This window comes from Leptosomus discolor, chromosome 4 (genome assembly GCF_034619465.1).
Source record: "Leptosomus discolor isolate bLepDis1 chromosome 4, bLepDis1.hap2, whole genome shotgun sequence".
Lineage (NCBI taxonomy): Eukaryota > Metazoa > Chordata > Aves > Leptosomiformes > Leptosomidae > Leptosomus > Leptosomus discolor.
Window position 1 is genome coordinate 52,093,561 of NC_141394.1, and position 19,234 is coordinate 52,112,794.

Here is a 19,234-nt window from a genome sequence, read left to right on the forward strand (position 1 = left end):
ATCCTACGGGCGCGCTATACGGAGTGCTGGAGACATTCGAGAGGGAAAAACGCTAAGGACAAAGGCTTTTTCTTAATCTTGCAACGTTTTCCTCATCGTGTACTTCACGCACAGCAGCGCAGAAGGAAGCGTCGCCAGCCCGAGCGGCCGGAGACGTGCGAGCACCAGCCGCCGGGCGGGCGGCCGCCAGGTGAAACGGCCGGCGCCGCGGCAGCAGCAGAGCCCCGTCCCCCCCCCGACCCGCTGGAGTCCCCTCTCCCCGCCGCGGCGGCTCTACCCCTCCGCGCCCGGCTGCCTCCCCCGCCTCCCGCCCGCCTCCCAGCCCCAGCGGCGCCGCTAACGCCCGACCCTCGCCGCCGCCCTCACCAGAGCAGCCGCTCCCCAGAGCGGCGCCGCTCCCAGGAGCCAACCCGGAGCCCGGAGGCCTGTCCCTCTGCCTCAGCAAGCCCTCTTCCTCCTCCTCCTCCTCCTCCCACCCTCCTGGCCCCGCTCAGGCGCTCCCTCCCCGCCGCCCCGCGCTCTCCCTCAGCCCCGGGAGCGGCGGGCGCGTTCGAGGGGCGCAAGAGGAGCGGCGCTGCCCTCCGCCCGGCCGGGCCTTCCCGCGCGGGGCCGCCCCCGCCCCTGCCCCCCCGCGTGACTCACTCCCTGGCCGCCCGGCGCCAGCTCCGCCCCCCGCCCCCCCACCCCGCACCATTACGGCGCGCGCATGGAGCTGTGTTTTGTAACCTCCTTCCGCCCTCCTCCTGCCCCGCCCCTACCGTGTCGTCGCCCGCCGCCAATGGCCGACGCGCCCGGCGGTCAGCTGACGTAGCGTTTTATGTAAGCCGGCGGGTTGAGGGCGCGCGACGGAGAGGTTTGAAAGGGGGGTAGCGCTGGGCGCGCGCCGCCGCCAAGCAGGGCGGGGGACCGTGGCCCCGGGTCGCGCGCGCACAGGCGCGCACGTGATCCCCCGCCCGCCCGCGCGGGTGCCTTGCTTCCTCCTCCTCCTCCTCGCGCCGCCAGTGCCTCAGCGCCGTGCGCGGAGCCGAGCCCGGCGGCCGGAGCGGCAGCGCCACACCCCCCTCGCCGGAGCCGGGCAGCCGATGGCGTTCTCTCCCCTGGCCCTGGGCTCGGAGGTGGCGCCGGCGCCGGGCGGCAGCGGGAGCAGCCCGGGCGAGGAGGCGGATGGAGAGCGGCGGCTGCCGCCGCGGCTGGGCGAGAGGCTGGAGCCCGGGAACCGCCTGAAGGAAGTGGTGGGCGCGTCCTTGGCGTCGCTGTGCCTCGGCCCCCTCGGCGGACCTCAGCGCCTCGGGACCCTCGTGGATTGCCTGGTGCTGAACTACCGCCTGCGGCTAGGGCTGGGCTGGAGCCGGGACCGTGGGGCCGCGGCGGAGGGCGGGGGCGCGGCCGAGGGGCCGCTGCGCTGCTGCGGCTGCGGCAGGTTCCTGAGCGAGCCGGTCACCGTCCCGTGCGGGCACACCTACTGCCGCCGCTGTCTCCGGAGGGAGCTGCGGGCCCGCTGCCGCCGCTGCCGGGACTGGCTGCTGCCGGCGGGGGGCACCAGCACGGCCGCTGCCCCGCTGCGGACCAGCGTCGTCCTCAACCAGCTGGCGGAGAAGTGGTTCCCGGGCGAGTGCGAGAGGGCGAGGACTGGGAGCCGGCTGGAGGAGCTGCTGGCCGAGGGCCGCTTCCGAGAGGCGCTGGGCGCCGCCAGCCAGGCTCTGCGAGCAGGTAAGGCTGGGGGGGGGCAGGCTTTCCCCCGCCCCGTCCCGTCCCGTCCCGCGGGCCGAAGCCGCACGCTACCGCCTCGCCACCCCCGCCCTTGGCCCGGCAGGACCGTGACGGGCCGGTGGCAGCGCACGGCGGGCTCCGGGGGCTGGAAGTGTAGCCAAGTAGGTGGGTGTGCGTTTCATCTCTGCCCTTCGGCGCCTCTCCCCTGCTGCTGGGGCCGTCAGTGATCAAAATGGACCGACGAAGAACACCCAAAGTTTTCTCGAGTTTGTGGAGAGGATTCAAGGAACCTCCCCGTAGTCCGATGGAGCGGAGGGGACCGATGATGGGACGCGTAGCTGTTCGAACCTTAGTTGAACGTCAAGCCTGGTAGCGGGGTACACTTCAGAGGCATGGAGGAGCGTCCAACATGGGCTTCTTCATGTCTCTTTTATTCCCCCCCGCCCCCCCCCCCCCGCATGCTTTTGTGGGACTTCTTTACAGAAGAGTTTGTGGGCTTTGTTTTGCTTCATGTTTAGTAATCGCTGTGCGTGGACGTGAGAAATTCTCTTGCTGTATTTAACCTTATTTCCTGAGAGAGACCTATTTTCAGTCTTAAGTGTCACCAAGACAATTCCCAGCAGGCCGGGCCCAGTTGCATAAGCAGACAGGCATGGAGGGGGACAGGTTGTGTAATGGCAGTGACATCATAGGTGGGTGTGGTTGAAGTTTTATAATATAGTGTTGAGAGAGGGTGCAAAGATGGGAGGTAGAGGCACGCTTTTAGACTATCCTGTATTGATCTCAAGCAGTATGGCTGGTGCCATGGAAGCTTGAGATGCAGTCAGTTTTTCAGAGTTTAGGCTGTGTAGAGGGAGTCAAATTTGTATGATTGATAGACCTACATGGATCCAGTGACAGACTCCTTTGTTGTTTTTATTCAGGTATGGATTTTAACAGCTGGTGACCTGTGGAGTTCCATTTTCGTTTGTGCCATTTTATTTCGGTTCAGAAACTTAGGAATTAATATTTTTACAGATTAAATGTATTACGTTTGTACGGTTGTCTGCAGCGTAGAAAAACCCAAAAGCTTGCATAAGTCTAATCCTTCCAATCTGTTCTGGGGAGATACGTTAGGTCTAGTTCTAGAATAAACTGTTTTCAATGTAGGTGGGATTAAATCTCAGATACGTCTTATGCCTTTCGGCAACCTAATTTAAGGAGGTTCGGTTGTGGCCTTCAATTTTATGTTATTTGCCAGGCTGTTTCCAAAATGTAGGATATAGGATAGATGTGACCTGAGATAGTGGCTGATCTATTTTAAATCTTGGAACTGTAAGTAGCAGACTTTTTTTTCCTCTCTGTGTTCTGAAGTACAGCATTGGCTCACGCAGGTCATGAAGAAACAGAGTCAAAACTCTGTGGCCTTCAGGGTACAAACTGATAATCTGTTATTGATCACAAATGTTTACAGGGGTCCTGTTTCATGTTTCAAGATTGCTTTGCAAGAATAAAAGAGAAAATTAATTCTACAGACTCTAGTAAATCGTTCTTTTATGGATTTTGCAATACATTTGGATATCTATGGGGAAAGAATTTTGATTCCTTTTTTTTGTGAAGCTGTATCTTAAATTTTGGCTTTAAAATGGGTTTAAAATTTGAGCATAATTACCAGCTGTGATGCTTATCAAAATTTTATTATTCAAATTAAATACATGTGCTAGAATTAAGTGCTAGAAGCTCAGTTTAAGATCCTTTGTACAACCGTTTCCTGTGTCTTCAGTCCTGAGAACCATCAATATTCCAAATATTCTGGTAAAGACTAAAGAATGCGGACATACATTAGAGGTGAATTAGAGCTGTGGGCTCACAACTACAAAGTGAAGGTGATTTCAGGCCAATAGAGAACTAGTTCATAGCTGCTGGTACACTATCTTCCTCCAGAACATGAATCTTAAAAACACTTAGAGGTGGAAAAGATGTAGCATAAGAAATGTGTTCATGTTCTGTTTCAGTGTTTCCTCACTGCTGGTTCATCTGGTTCTTTTTAAATGCAGATAGAGGGTTAAAAACTGTGATAAACCTAAATCTGGTGTCCTAAATAAGGCATTGGCACTAAACCTTTACTCAATTGGCATCTTTTAATAAGTTTCTTACGTTTCTTCTTGAAACATCTGAAAGAGAAATACTTGCCATGGTGCAAAAGTGACTTTTGAAAAACATTCATATGGTTAATATATTCCTTGCAGGGGTCGAAAAAAAGTGCTTTAGTTAAAAGAAGTCTATTGGATTAAAATACGAGTGCAGCTTCTAATCAAGTCTAATCAAGTATCCTGAAACACACAGCTAATAGGCCTGAGTTTGGTCTGAATCACAGGCTCGTTCCTGCGGGAGAGGGCCTCAGGAGGTCTGTTGACCAATGAATCTTCTGTTCAAAGCAGAATAAACACAGAGTTCAGACCAGTTTGCTTAAGGTTTTGTCCAACTAGATCATGAAAACCCACAAGGATGAAGGTTCCACAGCCTCACTGGGCAACCTGCTCAAAGGTTAATTATCCTCATAGTGAAAAATTCTCTCCATATTTCAAGACTCAACTGCCCTTGTTTCAGTTTGTAACTGTTTCTTGGTTTTCCCCCCAGTAAAGAGTCTTCTAGGTAGCTTCCGCATGGACTCTAGAAGGCGGTTAGGTTCTCTCAAGGCCTTTGGGAATTGTTTTCCACTAAACAAGCCTGGTTCTCTCAGCCTCTTCTCATGGGTTGTGTGTTCCTGCCCCTGATCATCGGGGTGACCCTGTAGTACTGTATTAATAAATACTGTGTCCTGAAGTTTTTCTGCATAGTGGTTGTGATGTGCATGGTTTTTATTTTGAAGAATTTGGTATATTTTTAAGAACCATATAAAAGGCAAGCAGGATCAGACCAGAGATGGTCCATTTATTGGTATGCTTATACTGACAGTAGCCACAAGCAGATGCTTTGGGAGCAATATAAAAAAAGAATGCTTGTTGAGTGGGTTTTTGTGTGTACACTTTTGTATGCTTTCCTAATAATGTAGTAATAGCTGGTGTACACAGTTCTGCACTGAAAGTACTTGGTGTCTTTTTTATTAAAATCAATTGTCTTTGGGTATGCTAGAAGTGAGTGATTTCTGTATTTACAATATCTTGGGTTACTGAAATTGAAAATTCAAGCACAGATTGTGTTTCTGCTCTGTTTAGTCTTCAGTCTAAGGATTTGAAATAGTTTTGCGTCCTCCCTTTAGGTGGCAAACCTTAAAATACATGCTGAAACATTGCAAAATGATGTTTTCACAATTACAAAGCCTAGAAATTAAATTATGGTTGCAAAATAGGACATATAAATGTAGATCCTTTGGTCTTGCAAATATTTAGACCAAATCTGTTATATGTTTTGATCATTCACTCACAGTGTTTGTGTATATTCAGCAGCAGAATTCAGGTCCCAGTTAAACTCCTTGGTTTTGTTTTGTACCAGTTCGATTGGAGTCATGCTTTCCTCTTTGGAAAAGAAATGGACAAAATGTCCACCTGCTGTAGGCTTGAACTCACATTTTTATCTTCCAACTACCCCCCCCCCCCCCCGCCCCACCCCCCGAAAAGGAAGCTCGGAGTTCCTCAGGTCATGAGCTCCCTCTGATTATGTTCAAATAGATAGCTTATCAGAGAACAAAGACCCGCACTTACTGCTACCTTTGAAGAAAAGAATTTGGTTTGATACTAACTCTGCTGGACACCCACGAGTCAAATACAACAGAAAAAGCAGCCTGAAGTTTGATCTGAGCTCTCGCCTTGCCAGGCTGTAGCAGTCACAAAACAGAGCCGCAGCAAAGCGGGCTTCAGAGTTGCTCTGCTTGCACTATTAGTGTTTAAAGCAGACAAAGATAGTTTCCCAGACTTCTGTTAATACAAACATTTTATTATGTCTAAAATAAAGTAAAAAACCAAACAAGCCAGGTTTTTGAGTATTTGTATTTGAAGGAAAGCTCCCAACTCAAAAGAATGACAACTCAAATCAGAAAGACACTTTAGTTTCGGCTGTGAAGTCTTCTGTCAGTTTTGAATTTCTTAACCCTTTCTTTTGCATTAAAGTCTTTTTGCACGTAGCATTGTGGTTCTAAACACAAAGCAATGTGTTGGAATACATGGGAACATTGACCAGTCTGGCTTTTAAATGTAAAACAAGCTAATGTTGGAAACTATGAGAATTTAAATAGACATTTAGAATAGACTCAGACTATCGAATTGAAATGATCCCTTCCCAAACAAACCTCGTTGAAAAAAACTTAACTATTTAATTTTAGTATTGTTTAGAGTAGACCAATGTTTGGCTTATTTATCTCATTTAATGAAAAACACAGATGTAGTTAAAAAATAATCAAGAACAAAGCAGTGTGCTGGCATCTTTTCCCAGCAACAGCTACAATTAGCTGTGTTAAGAAAACCATAGTTTTAGTGACATGGAGATGGGTGTGCTTCCCATTTAGAGGCTGCTGTACTAAGAGTGCAAAATGATGGATGTTGGACTTACTGAACACATACTGTAGTGTTTTCCCATTGCAGAAGTTCCACTAGTACAACTCCATACGACAGGGCTGCCAGGTGGTGTAAAAGGCTTTCTGATATGGGCTCTCTCTTTCCAGGCTATGTATTCGTAAACCCAGAGGAGTACCATTGTGAAAGGGGCATCTGTATCTCCAGCCAGAGTTGGATGGGGTCAGGCATTATAAAAACAAATGTCAATCTAAAGAAACACTTGAAAACAAACTTTGTAATACTTAGATTATTTTTTGACACGTGTGGTGAGTTCACAGATTTCTGTGGTTTTGAATGGGTATACTATAAAGCTAAAGTCTACTTAGTCCTCAGATTTTGTTGTCACAGCAGTACTGAGCAATACTTTATTCTGTCAGCCTCAATGTTAGATCTTTTAAAAAATATTTTCTTGTTGCTGCAAGATGTATTAGAGGGTCCAAAATTTGATATTTAGCTTGACAGTCATGAGCCTGGAATTACTGTCACTTTTATTACCCAAACACTGGCGGTTGGGGGAGAATGTACTCCAGTAGTTTTGACAGTATGGTACAAAAAAGTGTGGTTATGACCTATCATTATGAAAGCCATGTCTAATTAAAAATTTCTGAATTATTAAAAATGTTACTTAATTTTTGTCTTCAGATTCCAGTGACTTGATGCTAAGAATTTACAGAGCTGAGTCCTACGTTGGCCTCCAAGAATATAAAGCAGCCATAGAAGATCTGAATTTTGTTATTTCTAAAATGCCAAACTGGCCAGAGGTAAATTGATACAAACTTCTAATTTTTCAAAATCTGTGTTTATCTATAAAATCAATGGATTGTGAATTATACTTGCATCAAGAACCTAGGTCAGCTACCTTCAGCATTGTTTTCTAAGACATGCAAACTGCTAAAAGGTATCTTAAAATAATTACTTGCATGAGAACAGGCTACTGATGAGTACAGCAGGTCAGAGTTGATTGACAAATCTACCTGGAACTGTTAATTTGACTTTCATCAAAAATTTCAGGTATTTTTATTCCATATCACAACATGAGATGGTGTCTTTGGACAAAGGGTTAAGTGCAGTACAGCTGACTTCTTGGAAAGTATTGTGAAGTACTTCTGTGCTGTCTGTAGTTACTTTATAAGAACACTTTTATGTGTTCTCTTAAGAAAAGTTATTAAATATTTACAAACTTAACTTCAGCTTATTATTGGAGTGGATGGTTGGCTGAAATTGTTCAGCCAGCTTTAATTGCTTGAAAGCAGAACTTCTGAGGGTTGTACGTTTGGTAGGTTGATGTAATTGAGTTTTAAAATTTCTTACACTGTGTGCAAGCTAGTCCTTTTAAAGCTCTGCACTTCCTGAGCTGTTACACTTTGATTGTATTTCCCAAAATCAGAGCATTTTAAGAATTATCTGTTTCTTGAGAATATCACATGAGATGAGCAAGCACCATTGCCAGTCAGGACCTGAATTCTTGGCTCTATGTTAAGTCAACATTTCTCTCATATTTTTTGAATTTTATTGGTAAAACAGTTTGCAATATAAATAGGACAAGACAGTTTTCTTTTCCAAATGCTACCAAAGTCAGAAAGTATTTAGCACAAGCAATAAATTATTTTGCAATAGTGTTGGCTAAAAAACGTGAGCATGCATTTGGGGCCTTTTTTAGTGTCTCCAGTACTTGGAGTTGGGATAGTTTATGGTGATGTAACCTGTAACAGCTGGGGTTTGGGGTTTGTTTTGTTTATTAGTTAATTTTTATTAAGAGGAGGACACATTGCTGTTTTAGCTTGGGAAGTTTTTCTTTGAAAAGCCCAAAGAAGCTCAGCGGGAACTGAGCTTGCAAATAGTGCAGGCAGCTGGGGAGTCACTGACCTTCAGAACTGTAAGAAACTGCGTATTGCAGTGCTGTCTGAACTCTGAGCACAGCGGGAGTAGCAAGATCTTGCCACACAAAGGGAGATAATTGCTGCTGTCGTGGTATCTCCTGTGTTCAGCAGTTCCGTGGCTACTGCAAATTCAGGGACTATCCTACTTTCGCCTCTCAGCATTGGTAGTATTGGCTACTTTTTTCTATGTGTTTGGAAAGAAACCTCACTTCACATAACTGAGCTTGGTTTGGTGGATTCCTCTAACAATTTGTAGGAAAATAAGCTGTCTGTAAGAGGAGGATTGGCATGCTTTCCTTTTTCAGGATACATCTTAATGAAACTGCCCAAATCCATCAAAGATGGTGCATGCCCTCATCTGACAGCCTTGTTTAACAGCTGCTACTGTTAATACTGGCAGTCGTTCCACAGAAAGTGTACTCTGGGTTGGGCTTTTTTTTTTTTGGTATGTTTTCCTGTTTCTGGCCCATTATCCAAAATCTCATAAACAACTAGATATTGTTGTTTTATCTAACTTTTTTAGATAACTTGTTTTTATCTAACTTGGATTTATATTACTGCAAATGTAACTTTTTAAAATTGAGGTAAGTTGGATAAAAGACTTCTTGGTTCCAACATCGTATAGTTATAGGTAGGTTTGGCAAAATGCAGTAGTCTTTTCTCCGTGCCCCCCCCCCCCGCCCTTTTTTTTTAATCTCAGAGAAAACAGTATACAGATTTCTTTTTTTTTTTTTCCCTAGCTGCTGTCTAGTGTTCAAGAATAAAATATAGTTGGAGGACGCAACTCCAAAAGTGTATTGTTTTGTGTTAAGAATATAGATTAAGATGTGTCTAAGGGATGCATTGTGTTGATTGTTTTGTTCGTAGTTATTTCTCCTGCAGCCTGGAACCATAAGGCTTTTCATGAAACAGAGGGCAGAAATGGTATCCTGTAAGTTGTTGTATGGGGTTGTGTAATAATTTGCATTTCTTGTCCCTTTTCTTCCCCTCCAAAGGCTCACAGAAGAGGGAAGTTAAAGCCTTTTGTGAATTCAGCACTAGTCAGATTTTTAACCCTTCGTGTAAGCCAAAACAAATTAACTGGAAGGAGACTACCACCAGTCTATCCCATCACTCTTTCCAAACACTGTAGGGGATGTGTGTTAGACAAGGCATATAGATCATCCACACTGTGCACTGCTGAAGTTTGTTGAAGAGCTACGTTCTTTTTTTGTCGTGGAGTGTTATAATTCTAACTCTGTTGTAATGCCTGTAACATGAATGCTGCGGTTCTGCATCCTCTCTAGAAATGTCTTCGTGGTATCTGTTTTTCAGGTCTACTTCCGGAAAGGAAAAGTGCTGCAAGACTCTGGCTTTGTAGGTGATGCCTTACAACTGTTTCTACAGTGCTTAGCCCTTGATGAGGACTTTCTTCCAGCCAAGCTAGAAGTAGAAAAGGTAATTTTATTTTTGAATTTATTTATTTACCTCTTGATTCCTTTATAAAGCTCCAATTGAAGAGCATTTGAACATCTGAAAATCTTGAGTACATACCGAGAAGGTTCAGGTGTCAGATTAGTTCCTTTTAAGATACATCATACTGTGTTGAAGAAATAGTCCTAATGTACATGTTTTAAGTACACATTTAAAAGTACATATGCTTTTGAAGTTGCTAAATGAAAATCTAGAAAATGGAAAGCAGGCAGCAAGTTAAATATTCGGAGTTGAACTCTCTTGTTCCCAGAGTGCAACAGTTTTTCTTTGATAATAAAACTTTGCATTGAAAAAGCTGCATGATACTGAATTGGTAATGTTTAACTGTTCAAAGAGCTCACTTGTAGTAGAAAAGATTTCCAAATACATTTCTCTTTAGTAATATAGGTATGTAGTTTTCAACTGTTCTTTCTCAGTTACTGCTTAAATAAAGCCTACTTATGAGGATAACTTAATATAGATTAAATTCTTATTTTTGGTATGTCGTTTTATAATAAAGCTATGTCTAGATCCGTTTTCATTATTATGAACATTTAGCTGTTTGTTTTCTAGACATTGTGTGATGTGCTGTCACCAGAGAAATTAGGAGAGAGTTTGAAGGAATCTGCTTGGAATTCACTACATATTAGAAATAAATCTTTTATACTTGGTTCTGAGGTGACAGAATCTTATTGCAACTTACAGCTTGGTCCTGAGCAGGTAACAAAAACTCGAGGAAAACTTTGCTTTTTGGCTGATAATACGAACATCAGATGTTCTGATATCCTTATTTGTCATACTTACTTTCCAGCCTAAATGCTGACTTTCTGTAATTGGCTAAATTGGAAGAAAATAATTGTGATTTGGGAGTAATGTATTTTCATTTGGAGTGTTAGACTCCTCATTCCAGTGAACTACTTACTAGTACTAGAAGGTACTGAGATTTGATATTAGTGACTTTAAAATAGAGAGAAATACAGTTTTTCTTCTCCTTGAAGCAGATGAAGATTTAAAAATTGTTAATGCTAAGCAGATTTGAGCACTGTCTTGACTTGCCAAATTTCTCTAGTTAACTAATGAACTAACTGTGGGTATCAGTTTGGTTTATATATCTTTGCATGTTCACGTACTTAGATTTGTGTTACTCTTTAAGTACAGTTCAGTTAATCTTACTATTGCAGGGTTTAGGAGGATCAGATGTACTGGAGCCTGTCAGTGGAAGCTTAAATCGTGCACAGTCTGCCCATGCTCTTAACTCAACAAAAGACCTTGCCAAGGAAGATGGCTTAAAGAGAGTGTCTTCCGAACCGCTTCTCTCTGGCCAAGAAAAAGGTGCTTTGTTGAAAAGAAAGCTTTCCTTTTCAGAACAGGATACAGTTGTATGTGAAGATGGAAGAAACAAACACAAAAAGCAAGGAGGTAAACAGTCACTTACTTTGAAATTTAAAGTATTTACTGTCTTGTGCCTTTCTTTGAAGGAGTGTTTTGTCTTGCTTTTGCTTAGGAAGTACAAAAAGGGACATGACACTGGCTTTTGGAACAATTCCAGGGGATTTGATTGATGTATCAGATTTTGAGTGCTCTCTGTGTATGAGGTAAGATTTTCACCTTGATTCAATATTTCCGTTATAGATGCTTGGCCACATACCTGTTACACATATAAAATACTTGTAGGTACTTACAGGTTGTGATGAGTTCTGATATTGGTTAATAATTGTCAGCCTTCCTCTACCGCTGCAGTTAATGCATATTTAAATGTCACTTGCTAGAGCACTATATAATACAGCATTATTTTAATCAAGTTGCCTTTTAAGTTAAATTTAGCATTGTTAACTGGCAGCCTTAAAAGGACAGGATCTTTTGTGGTTAAATGTCAGGGGTTTTTTCAGTGAATAAAACTACTTAACTTCTTGCTTTGGGAAGACTAATACTTAGAAGTATTGCCTGTGAACCTCGTGTTTGTCTAGGAGATGTAGATACTTCAGGATGTTAGTCTACTTAAATGTAGCTGATTTATTTGAAAGCTCTTATTGACCTGTCTTGGTTTTCAGAATAAATACCTTAAAACATACGGTATGTACTAAACCGTCCGTAGTTATGTTACTTGTATGTAATACTGCTATTGAAACAACTTGGCTCCTCAAAGGATCACTTAACTTTGCATATTCTGAATCTCTGTATGATAAGACCAAAATCTTTGTACATTGGGATAAATGTTTAGATATTTAGAGTTGAAATGCATCCAGATTCATCAGAAAACAAAAAATGAGTAGTGCAGTGGTAAATGGAAGCAAACTGCAGTATAGGGGAAAAAGTAGAATAAGGAGGCATGGGATTTATTTTTCTCCACAGTGTCATGGTATAACTAGTTTTAAAAATTAGAGTCAGTTTATCACCGACTCTTTTAGCAAAACACACCCTTGCCGTGGCATCTAACTTCTGCTAACTCTGTTTCAGGCTATTCTTTGAGCCAGTGACAACCCCTTGTGGACATACTTTTTGCAAAGGTTGCTTGGAAAGGTGTTTAGACCATGCTCCTCAGTGTCCACTGTGTAAGGAGAGTTTGAAAGAGGTACTGTTTCTCTGTAGAGCTCACAAATACAAATATTGTATCATTTTAAACACTGTTTCATTTAAACCAAACAATTTGGATTCTCTTGGGTTATGGATTGCTGCTGGAAAGGAAAAGCTTGAGACAAACTTTGTCAATACAAGTTGGTCAGATTTGCCTCAGGGTCTTAAAGGTTTTGTGTTTCTGTGACCATCTGCTTTATTGGTGTAATTAAATCCTGAGTGTTTGTAAAATTTGTTAACTATTCAGTAAAACCCCTCTGTGGTTTCAGTACACTTCCCTTATTTGTATGGCTGTATAACCTGGGAAATCGATTCTGTCTCTGGTAGGCACAGAAATACAAACCGAGTTAGACACTTGAGTTGTCAGATGCTAAGAACTAAAATAGAGAATCTAATTTTCAAATATCAGAGTAAATTAGGAGTTAAATAATGAAACGTAAGAACTTCAGAGCTGTAAGTTTTTGTAGGTTTAAATCTAATTTCTGACACATTTCGTATATCATGATTTTAAGTAAAAGCTGCATTTCCTCAAGCCTTCTGTTAATATATTAATATTTCTTTTCATATATATTTTTTCAAATTGCCTACAGTACCTTGCAAGCAGAAAATACAGCATCACAGAACTGCTGGAGGAATTAATAATGAAATATTTGTCTGATGAATTATATGAGAGAAAAAGAATTCATGCTGAAGAAACCGCTGAACACTCAAAGTAGGCTTGCTCTCTTTTATCTAGAAAACTTGAGAGATTTGTATGGAAATCCTTTTTTAGAAATGTTTTACCATTTTTGTGATTATTAATGATGGCATATTATGGATGCAAGGAGTATAAAGACATGTTAATTTGGTGTCTTAAATGTGTATTTCATAAAATTAACAGTTTAACTATTGTGGATTTTTTTTTTAAAAAAATCACACTTTAATAGTAGCAATGTGAGGCTCTTCTCTACAAAATACGTTTGCACTTCTGATTCTCTTTCTGTGTGCACTGTTCTGGAGCTTCAGGTTTAGCTTTGCTGATGTTAATGAAATTATCCTCTTGAATTGGCTTCAGAGTCCCAGATACTTGAATTTCTTTCAAAGCAGTTCATGATAGACATTAATTGTGTAGAGATAGATGTGATGAAAAGAAATTGTTGGGATTTTTTTCTAATCTTGTTGTTTATCTCTAGTAGTGTTCTTCAGATATATAAAGCATCATGTATTGTAGGTATGACTGTTAGAAAACTATTTAAAACTATAGCTCGTGCAACTTAAGTAACAGAATCCATACATTAGGATTATGTTTTGCAGTCTGAAAGGTATTAAAATTAAATACCTGGTAATTTTTTAATGCTAACTTGTCAATGTCAACTGTACATACTTGATAAAATAGCATGAAAAAAATATTTTGTTTTTCAATTAGGCTGAGAAATATTACAAGGTAAAAATTATACCCTGGGTTGCATCTTGTGATCCGGAGCCCATCATTGAAAAGAATCTAAATGGTGGCGTACCTACTATGTAGTAACTGCTACATCGTTTTAGTTCCAGGAAAACTGTGACTCTGGAGGCATAATGGCATGTATGGCTCAAACTAAAACAAAAAGGAAAAGACTAACGCTCCTGTCCCCAAAACAAAGCCCTTCGTTCACTGACTAGATACGCACTAACTAGATAACTGTGAAGCTTACTGTCCAGTGTGTGTTCAAATCAGTACATAGGTATTCAGTCACTGTTATTAGTATGTGTTTTTATTGTTTATGAAAGTTATGACAATGTGCTTATTACTAAACTTTGAAAAAGAGTGCTTTATGACCTCAAACATAGCAAACATACTGAAAAAAATGTATTGTCTTGGCATAGTTCAGTGTTTAGATTTTTAAGCCACGTTTCTTTTTATATTCTCTCAAAGCTTGACCAAGAATGTTCCAATGTTTGTTTGCACTATGGCATATCCTACTGTGCCTTGCCCTCTACACGTGTTTGAGCCAAGATACCGCCTAATGATTCGCAGAAGTATGGAGACTGGAACTAAACAGTTTGGGATGTGTATAAGTGATTCTCAAAATGGGTAGGTTGACATCCTAATTCTAAGCTTCTCATCTCTTAAGACTTTTTCTTGTTTTAAATTATGAAAAGTGTCCTTTCAGAATTGTGTAACTGCATTGTTCACAAGGTCTCTTTTCTAGTTTTGCAGATTATGGATGCATGCTGCAAATTAGGAACGTTCACTTTCTACCTGATGGACGGTCTGTTGTTGATACTGTTGGTGGAAAGAGATTTAGGGTTTTACGGAGAGGGATGAAAGATGGATATTGCACTGCAGACATTGAATATTTGGAAGACATTAAGGTATCCAGAATGCTGTCTAAATACTTACTGGTATTAATATGTCAAGATTTTTGCTTGATTTGTTCTTGAGAGCTCTGTTTTGAATTTTTAGGTCCGTACAGCACTGGAAGATTCAGTGCCAGCACGTGGAAGAAATGAAAGCTAGCTTAATTTTTTAACAGCATAAAGCAACAAAGAAATACTGTGGGTTTTGTTTGAACAATAGTTTGAAACTGTAACTTTTTAAAATATTGTGGGACTTCTTTACTATTCAGTCATTGGCAGTCAAGGTTTAGGAGACTGTATCTAAATATAGTTGAAATTGAATGTTTCTTGATTTTAGCTGAAACACTTTAATTGTTTCTTTATCTCTAATGATATTTTCCTAACATTGCTCCTATAGGTTGCTGATGAAGAAGAACTAAAGAAACTGAGAGAACTTCACAATTTTGTTTACAATCAGGCCTGCAGTTGGTTCCAAAACTTAAGAAACAAATTTCGCACTCAAATTCTTCAGCACTTTGGGCCAATGCCTGACAGGGAAGAAAATATACAGGTGAGACATCATTTAATATCAATTATTAGGTGCTTATTTCTAAAAATAAAAACCCTGTTAACAACTGCTAAACATTAAAAGAAAAAAAGCCACTTTTTTCCCAACTTTGAAGGCAATGAGGCTTGCATCCCGTTGCTCATAAGAGAAATAAAAGGCAATTCTGTCACTGTTCAAGAGTTTTTGCGGGAAAGCATGATATGCAGCTGTGGAGATGAAGTGTTCTCAGTTTACTAGTTTGAAGTTCCAGTAGCATTTTCAACTGTTGGTTTGTGTAAAGCGGTTACAATTCCTGTATTTTCTTCCCTGTAACATGTGCAGGCAGTAATCTTTGGCAAAGAGGTAATCACCAATAACACTTTCCTCCTTTTCGAGCTCGTGCCATAAACTGCTGCAGCTGCTAGGATTTGACAAATGTTTCTTAAACTAGCTGCAGCAATCTATTTTAATGGTTATTATAAACAATTCACGAAGGTTGGTAAGATCCCAAGAGAGTGGAGGCTGGAGAAAAGTAACATTTATAAATACGTAAAATTTGCCTTTCAAAGTGGAATTATATGTGAAGTGGGATCTTACGAGAGCCTGTCCCTCACCCATCTGCTACGTACTTTTATGAGGCTGTATTAGCCGATCTGGGAGGACTGTAGATGCTGTGGAGGCCAGTGCATGAATTCAAAGGTGATTTTAGATCCGTTTAATAAAAAACAGATTTAAAACAGCATACTAGGAAAGAGGAGTAAGTGTGCAAAACTGGGGTGACTAGCAGGGCAGCAATGCTTGTGGGCATGTATCTGAGATTTATGGTAGAACACAAATGTGTCAACTATGTGATACAGATGCAAGGGAGGAAATGTCATCCTGGCATGTATCACTACCAGTAATATTTTTGCAAGTCATTTGAGGTAGTTAATATTCTCTGCAGTGACAGGACCTCTGCCGAGGAGTATTATGTCTAGTTCTGGGCATAGCATCTAAAGCTTGGTGTAGAGAGTTGAATAGAGTACAGGAAAATGTTAGATAGTGTCTTTTATCAACTTAGAAGAAACTGATTAAGTAGTCCTGCTTTGTTTAGGAGGTAATAAGAAGGGAATGGAATTGGGAGGTGACAGAGGAGTCCTTCAAACATAACAAAGACAATTGTCATGAAAATGTTAGGCTTAAAGACTATTCAAGCCTCAAGAACAGCATGACAGCAATGGATTTAGTTTTTATCAGGGAAGTTTGTTATTAGGTGGCTGTCCTATACTTAGCCGTCTTTTCCCAAGGAAGTTTTATCAAGCTTATTTTAGGTGTACTTTATTTGACTTCTCAGCTGGGGGGAGGGCTCAGAAGAGTTCCCTTCAGAACCTTTCTGACCTCATGGATCTGGAATTCTCTAGTTAGTATCAAACTTTAAACTAGTCTTTGTCATTGACGACTTTGTTGATGTCTTCATGTTAGTCAACTCTACTACATTGGTTATGGGTAACCAACTTATTTTTTATTTTTAGGCAATGCCCAATGGTCCTGCTTGGTGTTGGTGGCTCCTAGCTGTTCTCCCAGTAGACCCCAGATATCAGCTGTCAGTTCTCTCCATGATGTCTTTAAAAGACCGTCTGATAAAAATCCAACATATACTCACATATTTTTCTAGAGACCAGTCCAAGTGACTAACCGCCTGGGTCTTCCTGAAAAGTTACTCTGTTCTGGTTGTAGTAGCAGCTGGAATTTTTGCTGCCTTTGCACATCTAGCGCTGGTTTGAGAAGTGTAATGGAACTGCTTTTTCTCTCTCCTCCCCACCCTCCTGACTTCCTGAACCGCGTGGTTCTTTGAATGCACACCTTCTTCAACTATGAGAGAAGACCACTGATGATTGCACAAAGTCAATCCAGCTGGATATGTTTTTCACGTTATCTACATTACAATTTGCACTATGTAGAAGAGAACCTTTTTGAGACTTGATAATTTTAGCCACTGACTTTTTAAAGCTGTGGGAAGTGCAGGACTTAAGGCTGACAGTCCAAGTTTACAACATCGAGGAGGTATTAAAGGTTTTGCAAATGTTTGCCTCATACAACTGTTCTTTTGCTGTTTGCACAAATATTTGAAATATAGTATTGAATGTCACTGTTGAATATTACTACTCTTGTTGAATTACCTAGACCATGAATATGGCACAGATTTTTAAGTTATCTTGTAAATGTATGCATCACGAAACAGGTGACATTATGAACTGTATGCTGAACTGAGAGCCAATTTTAAGGAACAAATGCAAAAAAAAAAAAAAGGTACTTCTGTCTAAAAATACTTAAACTGTGAATATGGTTTACATACCTAGGCCTGTACATGTTAAAGAGGAAACTGAAAACTAAATGCTAGTACCAGCTACATTTCTTCTGGGCTTTTCAGGCTGGCTGTTCTTCCAGAGCACACGCTTAATTTATAGAGCATAGAAGAAGAAATCTTAGAGTGTGCGTGCGTGTGTGTATTGGGGATTGTGCATCCAGGATTTAAAAGCTTAAAGTTTTATTTGAACTTTTAAGTTGGTGCAAATGTGAGTTCTATGCCTTATTCATATCAATAGTAGAGCACACTGCAGTGGCAAGGTTAGCATCATGCTGCCAATAGGTACTTTTTGTAATTAAAGGTTTGCATATTTGTGAATATGTCTGATACTGGCTTTCTGGTATGTAAATCATTTGTAAAATATTTCTTAAATCTTGCTTTTGCTAATATATTTAATTTTCAATAAAAGCTAAAAGTTTGTAATATTTTTAACTTTATAAGAAACTAAAAAATCCCTTTCATTTTCCATATGCTTCTATTCTGGGATCTTAAGTAAATCCAGAAGCAGCTGTTTAACCTACATCAAGGTTGTGGGCACTTCATGACATAATGGGTATGTACATAATCTGTTTCTGATTATAGTACCCGTCTCAGACTGACTGTTGGTCAGCCAAGTTTTTTGCTGGTGTACTGCTTTTGTACCTACTTTGTTTAAATTAAGGTGGTTTCAAGTATGAAGTTTGCGTTTCACAAAATTTAAAAGTTGTGGGAAACTGTTCTTGCAGAACAGTTAGGTGTTTCACAGACTTGCTGATGAGATGCTCTGGCCTTGTTCTCTTTGAGTTTAAGGCAACCGAAAATCTGCTGGATCATTTTTAATGTGGGCTTCTATCTAGGGTAAATTTCCCCTTTATTGTATCAAGAGAGTCCTGAATTCATATTTGGAAAGCTTTATTTGTGTAATAAAAGAAGAAAGGGGATCCTCTGTTTCTCCACTTCAGTATGTTACAACCTCAGAAACTTAATCTTTGTATCACCGTGATCTTCTTAAGCATGCAGGTGACAGGATTTTTTTTTTTTTTGTGACAGCAAAAAGTCCCTGTAGCCAGGTGTGAAATACCCAAATAATCTAGTGGTTTGGGTTTTTTTTCCTGCCAAGACCTTTGTTTTGGAATTGAGTGTTCCCTAGTCTGCTGGAAGATGTGGCTTCTAGGTGTGTTTATACATTTCTATTTATACTTTTTAATAAAATAAAAATTCAGATAAAGTGTCAGTTGGCTTGCACTGTCCTGTGCATTGGTAAGTTCTTTGGGAATTGTAATTTATGTAAGAGAAAACGTTATTAGAAAGAATCAGCAACAACAAAAAAGACAAAATTACTCTGATTAACACGTGCTGCATTAAGACCGATCATCAGTACTGCTCTTCAGTACCTATACCACACACAATCATCATAGGTGCGGTTGGAGATGATATGAAGCTGAGAATGGGGAGGAAAGATTTTTAAGAGGATTTTTAAGTTGGAATTTTTTCAAGCAGTTGTTTCGTGGACGAGATGTTGTTACTTTATGCAGTTAGAATGAGGCGGAACAACAAGCTCACCTGAATGTTGGCACAGACCTTTCAGTAAATGTATTGGAGAGATACCATGCTGTACTTGGTACATCATGTTTTGAATTTGGGGAGTACTTCCTTATTCTTTTGATTATTTTTTTTTTAATATATCTCACCCCCTCATTTCACACAGTAAGGGTTCTTTAGCTATCGAATGATAAAACAGCAACAGTCAAAGGATCAAATTTGATCAACTGAGGTTTATAGAATAGAGTTGACCTGAGCAGGATGCAAGTGATCTAGGCATGAGCAAAAGGGGAAAGTTTCCTTGCTGTGTAGGCAAGGTGCAATGCTGTTAATGATTAGTCTTACCTGATGATGAACAACAGTTGGGGAAATT

General features: G+C 41.0%; 1 protein-coding gene across 1 annotated transcript; it reads left to right on the forward strand.

The window, feature by feature from the left end:
- Window positions 1–1,082: 1,082 nt before the first annotated feature.
- Window positions 1,083–18,553, forward strand: LONRF1 (LON peptidase N-terminal domain and ring finger 1). The gene is made up of 12 exons (XM_086463808.1): window positions 1,083–1,710; window positions 6,885–7,003; window positions 9,437–9,559; window positions 10,148–10,294; window positions 10,756–10,993; window positions 11,079–11,169; window positions 12,032–12,146; window positions 12,739–12,860; window positions 14,043–14,201; window positions 14,320–14,482; window positions 14,865–15,017; window positions 16,505–18,553. Exons 1-12 carry the CDS (start codon window positions 1,083–1,085, stop codon window positions 16,661–16,663), a joined length of 2,217 nt encoding a protein of 738 aa, XP_086319934.1. The 3' UTR covers window positions 16,664–18,553.
- Window positions 18,554–19,234: the final 681 nt, after the last annotated feature.